This window comes from Colius striatus, chromosome 3 (assembly GCF_028858725.1).
Source record: "Colius striatus isolate bColStr4 chromosome 3, bColStr4.1.hap1, whole genome shotgun sequence".
Taxonomy (NCBI): Eukaryota; Metazoa; Chordata; class Aves; order Coliiformes; family Coliidae; genus Colius; species Colius striatus.
In genome coordinates, this window is record NC_084761.1 from 75,636,672 (window position 1) to 75,655,086 (window position 18,415).

Here is an 18,415-nt window from a genome sequence, read left to right on the forward strand (position 1 = left end):
GGGTTAGAAAAAGGGCAGAGGAAGAACACATGCCAAAGAATTCCTTCTTCTCTGGGACAGTCGCTTACAACGACCACAACAAAGTCTGAGCCGTCAGTGTGTGAATGATGTCATTCTCATATTATTAAAATTAAAGCTCCCCGTGTCACAAACAGTGCTGGAGGGATTTGGCAGAAAGCTCCTCTGTTACATCAGGTAGTTCTGCCTAGCAGTAACGTTTTGTCCCTACTGTTTTGGGTGATCCTCTATGAAGGAACTTTGCTCTAAGGTATTTTTGCTGTCATTGTATCATATTTACCTGTGAGAGTTGCTAACTTTCCTGGAATCTATTTAGTTTAGATGTGGTGTTTCTAAAAGTAATGTGAAAGATGTTCTGTTGATACAATCTAGTAAGGAGAGTGTTGCCTGTGCAGTAGGAGACACTTAGCTTGGGCACTATCTGCAAGCTGCAGGGTCAGGTGTTTCCCTACTATAAGCTTTAACATATATTGATGTACCTGGAAACTGTAAGAAATAAACCTCTGGGAAAGAATTTGCACTAAAATTGCATCATCTAAGTGCCCGTGTCACAGCCAGGGGGCCACCGCAGTGTGAGCAGAGCCTATCGGGGAGTACTTTGGAAGTGTTCTATTAACTCGTTTGTTTGTTTGTGGTGTTAAGCATCCTGAAACCCGTTTATGAGGTTCAGCTGCCCTATGAGTAGCTATGCTGTTCTCATCTTAAATAATGGTGGATTTAGGGTCTGACATGCTAGAGTCCTGTTTGCCTTTCTTATGCAAAATACCAGCCTAAAATCCCACTTCAGCAACAGGCTGGGTTTACCCTGTTTTTCTTTCCCTTGTCTACGCTGCAGAGACTGTCAAGCTCATTTCAGGAGTGCTCTGAGGGGAGAGGCGGGTGTGAGGGCAGGAACGGGGGCTCAGCTGTGCCACCTGCCCCCAGCCGTCCTCTGTGGAGCCGCAGGATCCGGGCCCTCATGGCAGCCCAGGCCGGCAAATGCAGTCATAAATGCTGCTCTGGAGAGGTTTATTTTAAGCAAAGAGCTATGTCAGAATTGGAAGGCCAAGTATCGTTTCTAGTCTGTGAGCTAGTGAGCTGCAGAGCTCCTCAACGGTTCTTTAGCAGATTCTTCTTTTTTTTTTTTTTCCCTTCTCATTTTTTCTCCTGCAGGCTTTTAGGGTCACATGAAAATCAACTTCGAGACCCAGGTAATATATTACAAAGCCTTCACTACACTCTCTCAAAAGCTCTCAGGTCAGCAAGTAAAGAATTGTCAAGCTAAGGTATCCACAAGTTGTTGAAGGCAGCGAGGAAATTGGGAGATGCAAAGAGCTTGGGGCTACTTCTGCAGTGGAGTGTGATGCTGTGCCCAGACCCCTGCGCAGCACCTGCAGAGACACTGTTTACAGCCCTGCCATGCTGGAGCCAGCCCTTGTGGGCCGGCACTGCAGCCAGTGCTATTTTGCCATTACCCTCATGGACGAATAGGCTGAGAAATACCCCAGTCAAAAGCTGTGCTATAGGCTAGGAGGCCACTGGAAATGACCTCAGGGAGGCTGCCTCCTCCTTTCTCCAGATATCTGCTTCCTTGTCACACCCTTCTCAGGGCTACTATGATTTTGGTGTTCCACAGACTATTAATTCTTTCAGTTTCTCAAACCCACACCCTGTAGTTCTACACTAGTAGCTAAGTTCTGCCCCAGCCCCTGAAGTCCAAACAAGCTATGCCCCTTTAATACTGTTCCTGAAACCTTATGTTTTCTGTAAGTATGTGCAAAGGGCTGGGCTCTTTTCAAGCTGATAGTTTTGTCAAGTTTTCACAAATGTGTCCTGCAGGATGATCACTTGTCTCACCAATCCATAGTCCTTGTTTAAAAACACGTATGTGCTAAAATAGTTTTCAAAGAAAAGATAGTTAAGGCATTCAGCCTGCAAAAAATCATTTTTTCTCTAATCTCATTTTTTTACCTTAGTCAACTGTTTTGACTGAGGTTTTCTATACAACGTTCCTGCCAAGATAGAAGCTTGCTTTGAAATATTACAGCCCAAAAGATTAGCTTTGTAACTTCAGGTACTATTGCTAACATGATATCACAGTGGGGAGCATCTGGTAATTTACTAACAGGCAATGGAATGATAGACACAAATGGCAGCAAACTATACTTTTGCTTTTGAAATGTTGTTTTCATCTGTGCCAGATTTTTGCTGCATCTCTCACCTTCCAAGTGTGTGTATTTCAATTTAAGTACATATGTGGAATCAGAACTGTGGTTGAAAGTGAGATGATTTTTATTTCTCTCCATTATATGCTAAGCAAGTCACTAAGCATCGGAACAGGCTGCTCAGGTTGATGGTGGAGTCTTCATCCCTAGAGATATTCAAAAGATGCATATATCAAGTACTGAGGGATATGATTTAGTGATGGGTTTGGCTGAGTGAGGTGACTGGTTGGACTCAATAATCTTAAAGATCGTTTACAACTGTAATGATTCTATAAATAATAAGACCCGTGCTGGTGTGACAGTATTGAGTGGTGAAAGCCGTGACAGTGGGAACCTGTAAACATGCCTTACATCTGCTTTTATATATTCTCTGCTGATGCCGTAGAAGGGGTTAATGTGCTGCCAAAAGGGCAGGTACTGCAGATGGAGAGTATACCACAACCAGGAACACATGAGGGGCTTTGCTGAGCTGTGATGGGACCATTACTCACCCTGGTAAGCAGGAGCAGCATGGGTCGGGGATGATAGGGCAGTGGAGGCGGGGAGATGAGCTTGCTAGGGACAGATTTCCTGAGTCACTTTGGGAACCGCCTGTGATTTAAAGAGCATGTTCTGTTGGACTAGATACCTTGGGAGAACGTTTCCTTACACTCTTATAATTGGCCTGTGTTTTCAACTGAATTTATATGGCCCTTGATAGTGAAGTCCCTTTTTCTCAGAAGAAAAACGTGCTTCTAGAGAAGCACATTGATAAAATGCCTCATCCCACCCTGGGAAGGATTGTGATATTTCCTTCAGCCTTTGACATCCCTATTGAAACTAAGAATGGAGAGTATGATTTAGACCCACACTGAGAACATTACTTTATGTCACATAAGCCAATAGACTACCTCCAAAATGCAAGGAATGGTGTTCAGTGACCAGGCTTGAAAGGTCAACCACAGGAAAAAATGCAGCTCGTTACTCTCCCTGCAGCATGGTGTTCCAGGAAGAAGAGATACAAACTAATATCCTTAACAGGGTACAAGAACGTTGAAGTAGATCATATTTGTAGCATAAATGCTCGACAGTGGTTCTTAATAACAAAACCTTGATAATTACAACTATCCACAAGCCTCAGTCCACATTTGGAGGATTACACAATCAATTTCATGGTTATGTACAAGTTAACGTGTGAAAAAGTAAGAGATGTCTTTGAGTTTATAATTGGAAAAAATACAATTAGCTTTCAGAATTCTGTCCTTTTGCAGTCATTACAAACATTAATATTGATGCTGAAACAGATATTTTCTAAAATGAAATTAAATTTTTTAATCCTTAATCAGCAAAATAAAACAATGCGGATTGCTGCTAATAGTAATGATTCAAAGGACCCATTTGACAATGTATCATACAAACACATAGAAGAAGTTTTTGAAAAAAGGGCAAAATGTCAGGAATTTGAGCTGATCTGAGGCTGAAGTACGAACACCATTTTAGTGATGCATTTTCTGCTTTAAATTCTCTTTGCTAGATGGCTAAAACTTCTGTTTCCACAGGTTTACATACAGGGCTTGAGTACGCAGCATGGAGAAATCAGGGTTGGGAACTACTGAAACCTGAATGCTTTCTGAATGCCTTTTCCAGGCTACATGTCAACTCACATTTTGATGCTATCTGAAAATAATGTGAAAAAGTCGAATGGCCACAGGCTGTATGAAATGAAGTCACGGGCTGTGCATTCCCCAGCTGTGGTGCAAAGGAAATGACTGATAAAAATATTTTTTCTAGCTGACCTCCGGCTTACCTTTGTCTGCCAAAGAATTTCTGGCTAATTCCTCTTTAAAGCTTTCTTGCAGCTATAGCCTATTCCTAGAATCTTCTGTGTCAGGAAATATGGACCCCATCTGAGACTGTTTATTGATGCTCTTTAGATAAAGAATAAATGAAAGCTTTGTTCTAGATATGCAAACAGTGCTCCTTAAAATAAACTGCAGTATTCCTATGTAGGGATAAAACAGCACTTGGCATTTGAGTGTCTCGTTATTAGAGATGACTTTGTTCATGTACCACTGCATGGATGTAACTGAAGACAGATCTGTGAGGGGCTGTGGAATGCTCCCCTCTTGTACTAGCAAATATTTATGCACTGAGCAGCCTATTGCCTTTGAGAAACCTATGTCTGTTGCTTAGACTCAATGTGAGGAGTCTGACCCCTGAGAAATAGAAAGCTGAATGAGATAGTTTTTCTATTAAGACACAGATAAATTTTGAAGAGGGACGGGATTTAAACCACATCCTTCAGTGGGATTAGGAACACAATACTTGGCTGAAGGGTTTAAGTGGATTGGGAGCCATGTTAATGTTTGTCTCATTGTTTCATAATTAAGAAAAATAGTAATGCTGCCCCACTCTTGTTGTCCTGGGTTAGAACATAAAAGACTAAGGTTCAAAGCAGGACAAGTACACTAATGCCATTTTATATACAGCATCACTTCTTTCATGTGTCAGTCTATTGCTTTGACAAACTTGACAAGGCCTAAAAACCATTACTTCTTTGGCTCAAGATGAAGCTTTGTCTCTCAGTTTTAGGTCAGTTCTCTGTTTTGCTTCTGCCCCAGGAAGCTGTGCCACTGTGCAGAAGACCCCAAAGTTCATTGAGACAGAAAGTAAGAGGAGCAAGGCTGGATACTCTAACGATAAGCCATTCAGCTGAGCTGGGAATATCTGGGTTCTGGTAGTGCTTCCCAAAAAGGAAGAATATTTCTCTGTTTCTCTGTTTTGCTTTGTTTCTATGTTACACTCCTTTACTACCCAAAATTAGCATCTCTTCTGACAGATTGGAGATGTATTTTACTCTTCCAAGATAATGAAGGAACAATCCAACATTATGCAGGTTATGTGTGAGGAGTTAAAAGGATGAAATGTGTGTCGTGCCCAGTGTTTGAAAGAAGGTGGAAGTTGTTTACCTTCAGGACAGGATCTGAGGGGGCGTAGATTCCACAGCCCCTTCCCATAGCTCTGATGGGGTGCTCCTGTCTTTTCTGTGCTTTCCACTAGGTAGGTTACATAAGCCTTTGTTTCTGTTGACTTCCACACTGGCAGTATGCAATCTGATCATAAGTTGCCTTTAAGCATGTGGGGTTTTTTTTGTGAATTTCATTGATTTTTGAATGCTTCATTTAGTTAACTGAAGTGGGAAAAACATTGGATTTTTTTCTTATGAATATAGCCCTTAAAAATGATTTAAATACAGGCTAATAGGAGATATGAATGCCTTGCGTCCCTCTGATACAGTGAAATTTGCTTAACATGAAAGCATACACACAAGTCTGTTTCCTTAGTTTATTAGTACAAACAATGCATACACAAGACTGTATATTGTTTGAAGACTGGAATAGGTTTCTAATTTAACAACTCTGTAACAAAATTTAACTAAATTTGACATTTATGAAAATATAAATCTCTGATTGGGTAGGTTTTCCCAACAATACAAAGTTTACATAAAAACATTCAATATGATCTATTAGTTGCAAACAAGTTAGGAAAAATCATTCAAGTCACTTAATATACTATATTGGCTTTTACATCGAACGTTCACACACTACAATAAGTTCTAGCTTAGCATTCACTTCTCGGAAATTTCTGGCATGGAATTCTGATTTTAAAAATAAAATTGTTTTAAATAATTTGAAAAAATTTCCACAGCTGCGCTAAATTTTAAGAAGGGAAAGATCTTCTTATCCTTTCAGATGTTGTCCAGTGGTTTGTTTTTGTTTTTTTTTTTTTTCCTTGGTCAAAGAATTTCACAATTTCTGCCTTGAAACTGGTAAACTGTACAAAAGGCTCAGGACATTTCTAAAGCAGAAAGTGAAGCTTGTAAGCATGTGGAAGTAAGAAAAACTCATTAAAAATTGGATCAGCAAAGAACCTTTGGACAGCCTTTGCTTTTAGTGGAGTACTTCAGCACATATACAAGCAGTCCCAGAGTGTTTGGTCATCTGATCTGTATTTATCATGGGAAAAACCAGAATTGATAGTAAAGCAAACAGTCAAGATTAATACATGGCATGTCTGAAAACTTTCTATTAAGATTACATTGGGGACATAGGAGATACTTCAGACTTTCTTACAACAATATGGATAAAAACCTTTTAACATAAAGAAATTACTGTGTCTAACTGTTCATCTGTAATGCCCTTTTTCTTTGAAAAAAAGTCTTCAAGACAACCTGTACTAACACTGTGAAGACGAAAAAATTCTCCAAACTAAAAATAAACCCCCAAACCCTATATTCCTTTTATGACCTAGGTTTTTGTAATTTTTATCACAATACAGAAACCTGAAATCCCTGCATGCAACTAAAAAAAAATTAAAATCTTTCAGTCCATTCATTGAGGTGAACAAATACTTTTTAGCTCACATGTTGACATGTTTACAGCTAACAAACACCCGCTCCTTTCAACCCAAAGATTAATCCCAATTATATATATAAAAAAAAAAGGATGATATTTTAAAAATGATGATGGAATGTATCAAGTGTTCCAGGCTGGCAGGTGACATCTTGTCATTGCACCATCAAGCAGAAAAACACATTTTTGCAAGTGGGTATAAAGTTGGCTGTTAGCTATAGACCCATCTAGGCGACTTGGTGTATATAAAATAGTAGTCTAGCTCTTCTCACCAATCACGTGGAAATTTAGTTCTAGTTAAAACAGCTTGTGAACTTCAGATAAGGTCACCTAACTTCTGTAATAGCATAACAATTTTGATAGTATTGCTAGAAATTTTTAATCAAGGCCCTGGTGAAATCCTAGGTGATCCTTGGTGAACCTTGTATTCCGAAATTTAAAAAACCCTGCAGCCCATTTGCTTCATGCTCGCTTTGTTTTTTTTGTTTACATAAAATGCAAGAATATTTGTTGAGGAAAACCAGCTGGTCTGCCCTCTGCTGTTTCATCTGTCTACCAAGAAATGCACTGCTCTTTACGTGAATTCAGAAGACAAACCTATGCACATGTACTATTATTCAGATAAGCTCGTCCAGACTGTTACTTAGTTGTCAGGAGCAAACCCGTGTCCTCTGCAATCTATGGCTGAGCACACTTTCTCATAGCAATAGTTGTGTTTCTTGGTTGGCGTTGCTTCACTCACCTCAGGCTCTGTAACTGTGATGGGGCTATCCCTTGCAAATACTTCCGTGGATTCCCTCCAAATGCAGTCTGCGGTCACTTTGAAGCTGTAATTGTGACATTTTGGCCTAATCACTTGTGTCGTGTTGTTGAAAATCTGACGGCTGTTTGAAGTGGCAATTTTGATTTTCAGTGCAGCGTCGACTCGATCCACCACAGTGTAAGTACCTATACTTCCGTCGTCGAATCCAATAATAATGTTTAAGTGTCTCTGTGAGAGAGCAAGAAAAGTGGGAGTTTTATAAAGAGAACAGGCACCGATGTTTTTACCATCTGCTAGCCGCATGACAATTAAGCTAGAGACTGCACCATTATCATCATCATCTTCACTGCGAAAGCAGATGTACACAAGGTAGCGGCCATCACGAGACAGCCTCTGCCGCCAGATGACACCTGGAGCGTGAACCACACGGAGCTTTCCACTGTATAAATCAAGCACGTTTATGTTCTCATCGCCACGGGTTATAATACCCAGCTTCCCATTTGGGGATATTTCAAAGTCTTCCAAAGTTTTTAAGAAATTTGCAGGTAATTGTACACGTCTGCAGATGACTTCCTCTGTGAGGCTCCAGATGTTCACAGTTTCAGTTGATGTTACAAACACTATAATATCTGGGCAGTCTGGTACAAGCTTAATATCCACAATGCTTGCACCATCATCACAGCAAAACTTCTTGGTTATACTGCCCGTCCAGAGACTCACTGCCAACACTTTATTCTTCGCCATTCCGACTACGAATGTATTTGCAGTTGTTATAAATGCATTCTGTAAGGCAACTAAAATATTGCAAACCCTATGTCCTGTAGCCAGTCGCCAAACCCTGGATGCATTTTGCTCACAGAGAGAGACTACAAATTGATCGTTATGAGTAATCATTAGTTCCGATATTTTTTGTCCGTTAATGCGAAAGATATTTTCACCACTAACCGTGTGCCATACGTACTGACTGCATTTATTGTCCGATGTAACCATTATCTCTCCGGAAGAGGTCAGGACACAGTTTTCAACAATACCTTCATGCTTGAACACAGCTTCGATAAATCCAGTGCTGAAGTTCCACTTATGGACAGAATCTGATCCATCCAATGTGTATATTAATTCACCTCTGGCTGGCAACACCAATCTTTGGATAGGTTTGCCGGATTTGTCAATATTGGACATAGCAGTTATGATGTCTATATCCCAAATAGAAAGGACACCACTGGTGGATAAGGATAGCAGCATGTTATGATGATTTGATTTAATTAGCCTGACTATAGTTCCTGAGATTTCCTGTAAGCTTGCCATACACTGTCCCGTATCTCTTCTCCAAACAAAAATGGCTGAGGTATTTTCCATTGAAGCAATTATACAATTGCCATTTTTGGACAACACGGCAGATATAAAGCGCTCATTGTGTTTAGCTCTAAACTTTTCAGCCACCTTCCACACATGAGTGTCAAGAAGTTCAATGCTGAGAGCCTTACAAATTAAAATTGCACTTTGGTCTTCGGAAAGCTCTATACTAACAACTTCACTGTCTTCTCTCCTGCAGTCAAAGTCATCTATGAGCTGGGGATTTGCGATTTCCTCCGTGTTCCAAACAGAAAGGCTACCCTCGTTGTCCACCATCACCATTTCTTGGGCTGTGTCCAGAATGAGGAGGAATTTCACAAATCCACTAGAAAACTCAGAGGTCACGGTGGCCAGCTTCTCTCCACTGCCCAAGTGAAAAATGGTTGTGGTGTTCAAATACTGTCCACAGAACGCATAAACTCCATCTGGAGAACACTGTACGCAGGTGACTTCGTACCAGCAGTGGAAGTGATAGAGAGGCCAACCGTAAAGCAGATCTATGACAGTTACATCTTTGCTGGCCTCCAGCCAAGCAAGCGCATGGTTCACTGACAATGTAAATCCATTTATGAAACTGGAGCCCCCCCCAATTCCACAGTGTTTTGACCCCTTAATTTCCACCTCAGATAGAAGACAGGAATTTATGTTATCGTATATCAAAAGAGTGTTTTTTGTTGTAGCCACTACAAGATACTTTTCATCACTAGCAAGCTTCATCCCTAAGATAACAGATGGAGCTGTTGTAATCTGTCTTAGTAACTGGCGGGTTTCTACGTCCCAGGTGCTGATGGAGCCATTTTCTAAAGCAGCAATAATTGTGCTGGGATTAAAAGTAGGCAAAATCTCAGTGACGTGCATGCAGCTGGAAGACAGCGGCAGGCGCTCGGGACTATAAGTCACATCCATGGAGGAATGCAAAGGGACAATGGAGCAGTACTTGGGTCCATCCTTGTCACATTCCAAGAGGAGGTGTCTCAGTTTGGGTAATGAACTTACTACGGGGAGAAGCCTCTGCTGCAGTTCAGCAGAGAGAGAACCTGGATATTTTACTACTTTGAACTTGATACTGCGGAGGGTACTAGCCAGAAATTTCAGCTCCTTTTCTTGCGAGTAGATGTAAGCCAGCTCTATGTCTGAAAGCGCTTTATCAAACTGCCCTATTCTAATCATGGTGTACAGCCAGCTGAAGTTCATAATGACTCCGTACAGAAGATCATCTGTTTTTCCACATCTTGTCAAATGATGAATAAGCTCTGTCATTTTTCTGTGATTGATAAAAAAGATATCAGGCTCTAGTGGATTACACTGAAAGACCCATGGCTGATCAGGTGCCTGCCTGTCAAAAGCAGTCTGATCCATGGAGTGCTTTCCAGCCTCGTTCAGGCCTCTACTGGCATGATCAGGACAACCACTGAGATATTGGTCATTGCTGTGGAAAGGTTTTCTTCGTCCACGTGACCAAACACCAAGGAAATACTCTGCCATAACTGTGTGCATTTCACGCAAGTCTTCTTCATTCTGCAGGTATAACTTCTGGGCAATTAGTTGCAAGTGCCTATTTGCCCAAAGCAGCAGTGTTACATTTTTCACCTGTCGCTCTATTAAGTACCCCTGTAAGCCCTCCTTAAGCCTTGCAATGTATATATATGGAATTCTCAGGGGGTTGCTTTCTCTGACATTCTCACTCAGTTCATACATAACACTATTGTCAAGGGCTAAAATATCCTCCAGTTCCATTTCACTCAGGCCAGATTTGGACATAGTGATGTAGCCAAGTGCTCTTGACAATAATCTTGATCCACACTTGTTTTCCAGTGACCAAAACAACTGCTCTATGCTTTCATGGACAGTGACACAGAGGGAAGACTCATCCACATCTTTGTGAGATCTCCAGTTCCTGACTTCTCTGAAGGTCAAGTTCACAAACATAGGCAGTGTACACTTGGAGAATGCTTCATTGACGTAGATTTGTTGCCCTGATGTTACTTTCCTTTTAACTCTCAGCAGCTGATGTTTCAGAACTTGGCTACACATCTTTTTGTCCCTTGCAGTCAATTCAATGTAGTTGTTTTCTTCATGGATAAGGCACCTCAGTTTTTGCAGGATCCCATGCTTGTTTGGCAGTGTTGACAAAATTATCCGTACCGAACGGGGAAGGTGAATGGGAAGCCACCAGAGCTTCCGACCATCATCGCTATCTGTTAGCTGTTCTAGGGCATCGAATATTATCACCAGTGGCCTGTGGAATGAAGACTCATTCAAGAGATTTATGAACAAGTCTCGAAGATCATGAATCTTTTTTGGGTAACTTTGTACGAGGCAACGATAGTTGACTGCTAATTGTTCACAAATGCTTTGGAGTATATTCTTCAGATCCGTACTTGTTTCGGTGGATCCCAAAAATCTTATAACTACCACAGGGTCAGAATCTGGTCCCATCTCCTCTTGCAACCAGGAATAGGCCTAGAATATAGAGCAAAATTTAGTTAATATCTAAATGAACTACAACAAAAGAGTTTATAAATAGCGATTGCTTAACTATATAAATAAACTTTTAAAAATGTTATTTGTTGAATGGAAATGCTTTCACTGGCAGAGTTCAAAGCAGGTTTGATTTATGTGCACTGAATGATCACCTTTGTCTATCACAGATAATATCTCAAACCACTAAGGCTCAGATCCACAAAAAAAGGTTTCATCTAAGGGGACATGAATCCCAAAGTACTCTTTTTGGAATCTGTGTCTTACTTCTGAAAGTCAGTAGGTAGATTATTTTACGTATTTATATCTGAAATGAGATTTTGAGTTGCAAATCCCAGTTTCATATACATGACTAATGTGAATCTCTAGGAAGGCACATGTGGGAAAGTTTCGGGACTTTAAACATTACTGTTCCCTTCTCCATTTCTTTCTGGCTGATGCAGCTGTTTCCCAGCCCACTGTGCTAAATTCTCTGAGCACTCTGCAGGGAACATAAAGTTGTGACTCCCAGCTGGAGAATTAGGCTTAGAGGTGCCAGCTTGGTCTTCTTCAGCATCTGGTCCCATCTTACACTAAGTGTTTCACTGATCTGCCTGTAATACTCAGCTCAATGACTTGAACAGCGTATGTCAGATAAATCAGTACAGGTATTTTTGCAGGTTATTACAGACACATTTGTAGCAAGCATTATCAGACTGATTCCAGAATAATTTCTGATGAGAACATAAGATACCATGACTTGGAAAGACATAATGTATTTGTGATCAAGACATAGTCTTAAATATGTATTGATTGCTATTAGGTTTTTAAGAGCTCTGGTAAAGTTTTTTTTTTTGGCTAAGCATGTGATTCAGACATGTTATTGAAACGTATTTTTCTGAATATGTGTACGATAATATGCAGAATATGATTAAAAAAGCTATTTTATATATTGAGAATTGATATCAGATCTGTTGGCAAAAGGAAGAATGGAAACTAAGCTGGCCTTTACACAGTAACACCACCATATGCTGTAAGCTATTTATTTACCTTCTTCGCCACTTCGGCTAATAAAAGAGTCTTCCCTGTGCATGGTCCTCCATAGATGATAAGAGGGTTAATGTGTCCTGTTTTGCTAGGTAGAATGTACTTGTGAACTATGTTTAATGCTTCACATCTATATTCATAAAAAGTGGAGTACGTTTTACATAGCGATGAGTGTTGAAGAACTTCATCGTACAGCAAGTCTGTTTCGGTGTCAAAATTCTGCTGCACTGTTGCTTGAATTATATCAATCATGTCTTCGTAAAATTGTTTACCAAGTCCTTCGATGTAGTGGTTCTCCACTTCCTGGGAGTAGCCCAGTTTCATGTCACAGTGGGTGACAGATGTATACACTCTCAGATTGGATGATGCGACGATGGTCGGAATGAATTCATCTCTGAGCTTGATGAGTTTCTCATGAGCTTCAGGATCTCGTAGAAACTTCCCAGCTGTATGTATCACATCCATGTATTTTCCCATCTCTGGAATTTTAACAAAACGCTCGATGTTGGCAATTTTCCGAATGTAGCAAACACACTTCTTTAGGAAAGCTGGTGTTTGTTTACCCAAGGCAAAATCAAGCTCATCTTCAATAGCTGAGAATGAAAAGAGGACACAGAGTCTCTGTTAACTTTTCTTTATAAACAGTTTAAGAATATCCCCCACTGCAAGAGTGCAGACTCTTAAAGGATTGCACATGTTTTCTGTAAAAAAACAGAAAAAGCACAAAGAAAACCTCTCTGGGTGCTTTCAAGCGAGCACAACAAACATTATTTTGTCTCTTCAATTATAGGAGAAATGCCACTAGAAATACATTTTCATGTTTGTGGAAAGGCTGATAGAAAAGATAATAAAGTAATATATAGAAATATTTAGTCTGAACTTTACCAGAAGAAAGATATCTCTTTGCTTGGCTGTGTTTCATTTTTCCATTCTCATACAGCAATTTCACAGCAGTCTTAAAAATCTTCTTAATCTCTTCTGATATATCTGGCCATTTGTTCTCACTCATCGAGTTTGAAGTAGATTCCATCTTTTAAAAACATCCACAGTTAAACAGTAGCTGTAATACACATATCTACAACTTCAGAAAGTAAAATTCTAATATTCAAGGTCATAAATACCATGGTAACAGAGAAACACATGCACTAAAAATAATAAAATAAGACTTAAATTTTTTATACTGCAGATAATCACAATGTGTTCCAGTTTAGAATTATGAAAGTTAATTATTTTCTGAATCTCTACTGTAGGCATCTAATGCCATGTTCTTCAAGAATAAGACCAACAACACCTTTATAGAAAGATAGCTTTTAGAAATATTGTCAATAGAGCAGCAGTAATATTGCTACAATTATAATTCCTTTAATGAAAAGCAGTAATAATAACAGTAATTTAACTTTGGATCTTAAAGCTGAAAATTAGTTTCCTGGAATCTGCAGTTAAGCACCTCATTTTAACTACTATATTTGAAAAGTACAGGACATTACTTTTGTTCATTCATTGCTAAGGTAACAGAAATCCTACTGTCATCAGAAAGGGTCTCTAATATAAATTCACTAATCCTTTCAGGTGGTGCCTTGCACATGCCACATGGAGGTTTGTCCAAGGTAGTCACTGCTGCATTGCTTAGTGAAGGTGAAGTGCCTAATGGGTCTCCAGTTTTCCTGAAGGGTGTAACAGGACAAAGAACAGCCTCCAGGTTAAGCTACCTAGCAGCTCTATTTTTGACACACTCAAAGCTGTGTATCTTTTATGATTCTCTGTAAGTTCATGATATTGCAGTCTATGTTAGCTTTAAATTATGAACAACTTGTTAGTTACTCCTGTGTATCAGTAGCTTGAGCAAAGGTACAAAGTTTTAATCACAAAAAAACCCAAGCTTTATTCAAAGGGATATTATGGACATTAGCAAAATGAAGGACTGCTATGGACTTCATTTTTTGTGCACTGCAATCTGCCCTTGGGTATATTGGATATGTAGGTGACAACTGAGCTCTGGGTAATACAGAGTTTTTACTGTTATTAATTAAAGACAAATGTCGGCTTTAAAAATAATAATTGTCAGTTTTCAAAAATATTTTGTTAGAATACAGTTAATAAGTTCAAAATATGAGATCTGACTTGAGACAGTGTTAAGCACTTGTTTAACTGTTAGAGCTTTCTTGTATGGGGATAGGAGGGAAAATCCTCTGCAAATCCCTTTCATTGAAATCTAGCAAAAGCACAATACCAAAGCAGGAGAGCCTGAGCTCTCCCTATTCCAACATCAGAGAAAGGCAAAGAAATCTGTACAATTGTCCTGCTATCTCTAACAGGTCATGACTGACTACAGTCCCCTTGCTCTAGCTTTTATCAGAGGGCACATTAACACAGGAGTCATGACCGCATTCTTTGGTGTTTTGCAGCTGCTCCTTTCACTATGGGAAGGAGCATCATGTATGTATGGGAAAGGAGCATCACAGGATCAGTTGATCAGGTGTGGACAGGGCTGTAGAAGCTAATTCACAGACAGCAGATGTGTAGCCCTGAAGACTGCCCACCACTGTAACTGTTAGGAGTTTTGTAAGGAGGTGGTTATGACTTACTGTATTCTGGTAGTTCTTCAGCATTTCAGATTTTGGTCTGAGGTAATATGCTGGTGGCACTGCATTCTCATCCCTGCAGTACCACTCTTCCAAAATCCTTGTCTCTAGCTTGGCCTCTACAGCAGCATCCAGGATCATTTCAAATTCTGCTGACTCAACTTCCCCTGGTATTCGGATGTTCCCGTATTTCTCTCCCAACAGGCCCTGTGTATTTGCAGGAAAGTAGGGATTAATTTTTTCTTTTTAGTTATACAAAATTCCTCCTCTGGATCTGAATTTCATAAAAATCTGTATGCTAGTAGTTTAATGACTCTGAAGTTACTAGGAGGGACACAGATACAGTGTAAGATGAATTACTGTTGAGAGTAGCATACTGAGCTGCACCTTACTATGATAACTTGGTAACATTTCAAGTAGATGCATTGTCTTTCTTCATATTAACTAGTAATAAAAATATAATAGCATTGAAAGAAGAAACTAAAAAATACTCAAACCCCTTTCTTGGCACAGTAATGATCCATCCATTAGTCACAGGCTGGCATCAACCTCACATGCAAAAGCAAATGTGGAAATCCTTTTCTCTGGACTACGGATACGGAGGCATCTCTGGATTCTTAACCCGTTGGCCTTATTCTTAGTTTCCACAGTAATGAAACAGAAGATTTTATGTTCTGTTTGATGAAAATTCATACGATGTTATGTACAGCTCACACTGGTATTATTAAAGATGTGGCTTCAATCTAATACCAAGGATCAATGTTGCAGAACCACAAGCTGATTTGCTGTCTCATATTCCCTTGTTATGAAAATGCTCGACTGGCCTTGCCAGTTGTCTACTGAATGAAGTGGGGAAAGGAAAACGGTTTTGATCAAATAGAAATAGAAATTTGAGTTCTTAAATGCACATATTTGGTATATAGGCAAAGGTTTGTGGAAGTTGGTTCTTACAATTGCATCGCAGATTTTTCACCTTCAAAACCAAGGATTAAAATATTGGCTGTGATGCTCCATAAATATTTCATGAAAAAAGGCTTGAGAAAAAAAATTACGGAAGAGTTGCAGGACATTCCTGCATTCTTTTTGACAGTTTTTCAAATTTGGAATAAACAGCTTGATTCTGCATTCAAATTTTGTTCCACCGAATTCAGTGAGAACTCTCACTTCCTTTAAAGTAGGATGTTTTCATTTCTTTCCTCATTTAAACATAGTCAGTAAAGATTTTGAGTTAATGAGGAGTACTTAATGTGGAGAAGAACCAACAGTATCAGCATCTTGATTTGAACTGAAAAGATCTCTTAGCAAAGTAATGCTAATGCAAATACAGTAGTACCCTAAAAATGTAAATGACCTTGTTTGTAAATAGCATAAATCTAAATATTCATTATTTTTAAAGCACTCATCATAATGAGAAGCTTTTTAAAACTTTTCCAGCTGTAACTAAATCCTGAAAACCAATAACTGATGATGATGATGATGATGATGATGAAGGCTGCTTCACCGATTATATGTGTGTGAAACTGCAGACGCCTTTTCTGAAGTCAGCTGAGTTGGCACAAGGTGCTCAGGTGGCTCATCATGCCACATGCTGTAGCCTCGCAGCAGAGATGCCAAAGCAGTGCAAATGGACACTTCCTAAACCCCCTTTCAGGCAAAGCCACTTCAGTTAGCACAGATCACAGTTCACATTGTGTAAACTACCCTGGCTGAATTTTGCCTAGAGCAGATTAGGAAGAGCTTGTGTGAACTGTAGTGCTGGCTCTGATGGCAAGTGGTTGGCATCCTCCAATAGGGTAGTAGTGACAAAAGGCTAGTGGACAGGAACAAGTCAGTTTCTGTCTACTGCTTCGGAGAACTGAGAGAATGTAGGAATTGCCATAGTTCATGTAGTCGAGGCTTCACTCTTTGACAAGAACCAGCACTCAAGTCATTCAAAAAGCTGCTCCAATAGAGAAGCATTAGGGGAAAGATGGGTTTGCCTGCTTGCCCATTCAGATCCCACAGTAGCTTCATTCAGGATGCACATCAGGGAGTCAGGAGAAAAAAAATAATATGTTCAGTAACTAGAATTAAATAATAATTTTAATGAAATAATCCAATATTTTTATTACATGAATTTATTTTTTCTGTGTGATGATTCCAACTAGTAGCTCCCCTCAGAGAGAGCACCATGTTGCTTTGCATAATGAGATAACTGGGGAAAAAGTCCAACTTTTTACTGTTCTGACCTATTCACAGAGCTCTATAATTTTGGAAATCTGAAGCTGCAGAGCCTGAACAAAATATATTATTTTCCTTCTCTATTTAAACAAGGTTAATAACTCATGCTGAATTGCAAGCCTTTGCACATTCAGATTTATGTAGAAATCTCATAAATGTCTCCCAGAGGAGCTCTGCTATGCAAATTTTGCAATTACCTTGTATAGCAATTATTACATGAAATTCATTAGGTTACACTTTTTCTGAGTTGAGTGACTCGGTAGACAGTTGACCATGCAAAGATCAATAGTTGGGCCCTCATTAACAATACTAAAATGCCAACATTAAATTGTCTGGTTTAAATGTATTGCATTTAATCAAATAAATTTGTTTTGGAATTATTCTGTGTACTTTTCTACTTCTCTGGTACAGTTTGTACTGTTCTCTCTCCACCATACTATAGGTAAATAACAAAAGGCAGTACTTTAAAATGAAAATACCAATATTTTTTTCCTTGTGTCTTATCTGTCATTGCAACAGACATTATGTAAATAATCCTGTATTAGGGATCATCCTCCTCGCTACTAGAGCAAAACAAAATAAAAAAAGAACTTTGGTGTGATCAGAATCACTACAGATGACCGTCTCACTAGTTTTTAAATCAAATGGAGGCCTACACAAATACTATTTGAAAGCCTTCACATTTTTAAAAAACAAATGTTACACAATAGAGGACATAGATTTTTCATGGTATATCTTGGTGCTATAGATGGCATTGCTAATATTTTGCTAGAAGACTAACAGAAGTTCAGGGAAGAACAGACATTCATAGAAGAGGTGTCACACAGACAGAAGAGTGCCCTCTATTTGAGATGGTGGCAGTGAGCATCCATAAAGCTTAATAAACAATAAAATAAGCCTTGTAACAATTTTGCTGCAGAGGCCATGCTAGTAGAAGTAATGGAGTAGGAAGCTGCAGAGGCCATGCCAGTACCCCACTGCCATGTAATTTTTTCTCTGAGAACTGCTCAGGGAACAGCAGGCAGCACAGTGCTAGCCAGTCTTGTGTAACTGTGCCTACTGCCTACCAGAAAACTATTGTAAGGACTGTGGTATGAGTCCTTCAGACAAGATCCATGAGTTGGCCAGGCTTAGAGCACACATCTGAAATTTGCCTGTGTTTAACTCAGGAATACTGCTTCACATGGATGGAGGGAGCAAGGACTCCATGTTTTAGCCAAAACATAGGCATTTCTGCAATTAAAGCAAAGTTACGGAGCAGCTGAACGGAGATTCCGAGGACACCTGTGGCACCTACCTGGTGAATAAGTACATTTAGAAAGGCAATTAAGTGAGTTGGTGTCTTTGATGTTCTAAAGCAGTAGAACTGACAAGTAA

General features: G+C 39.5%; 1 protein-coding gene across 1 annotated transcript in view; it reads right to left on the minus strand.

The window, feature by feature from the left end:
* Window positions 1-7,155: 7,155 nt before the first annotated feature.
* NWD2 (NACHT and WD repeat domain containing 2) overlaps window positions 7,156-18,415 on the minus strand; it is a 53,810-nt gene continuing 42,550 nt past the window's right edge. The window contains exons 4-7 of the mRNA XM_061993233.1: window positions 14,822-15,025; window positions 13,122-13,266; window positions 12,240-12,829; window positions 7,156-11,192 (exon numbers count right to left, since the gene is read on the minus strand). Of these exons, the coding sequence (XP_061849217.1) occupies window positions 7,257-11,192; window positions 12,240-12,829; window positions 13,122-13,266; window positions 14,822-15,025 (4,875 nt within the window). The 3' untranslated portion in view covers window positions 7,156-7,256. The remainder of the gene's footprint in view (window positions 11,193-12,239; window positions 12,830-13,121; window positions 13,267-14,821; window positions 15,026-18,415) is intronic.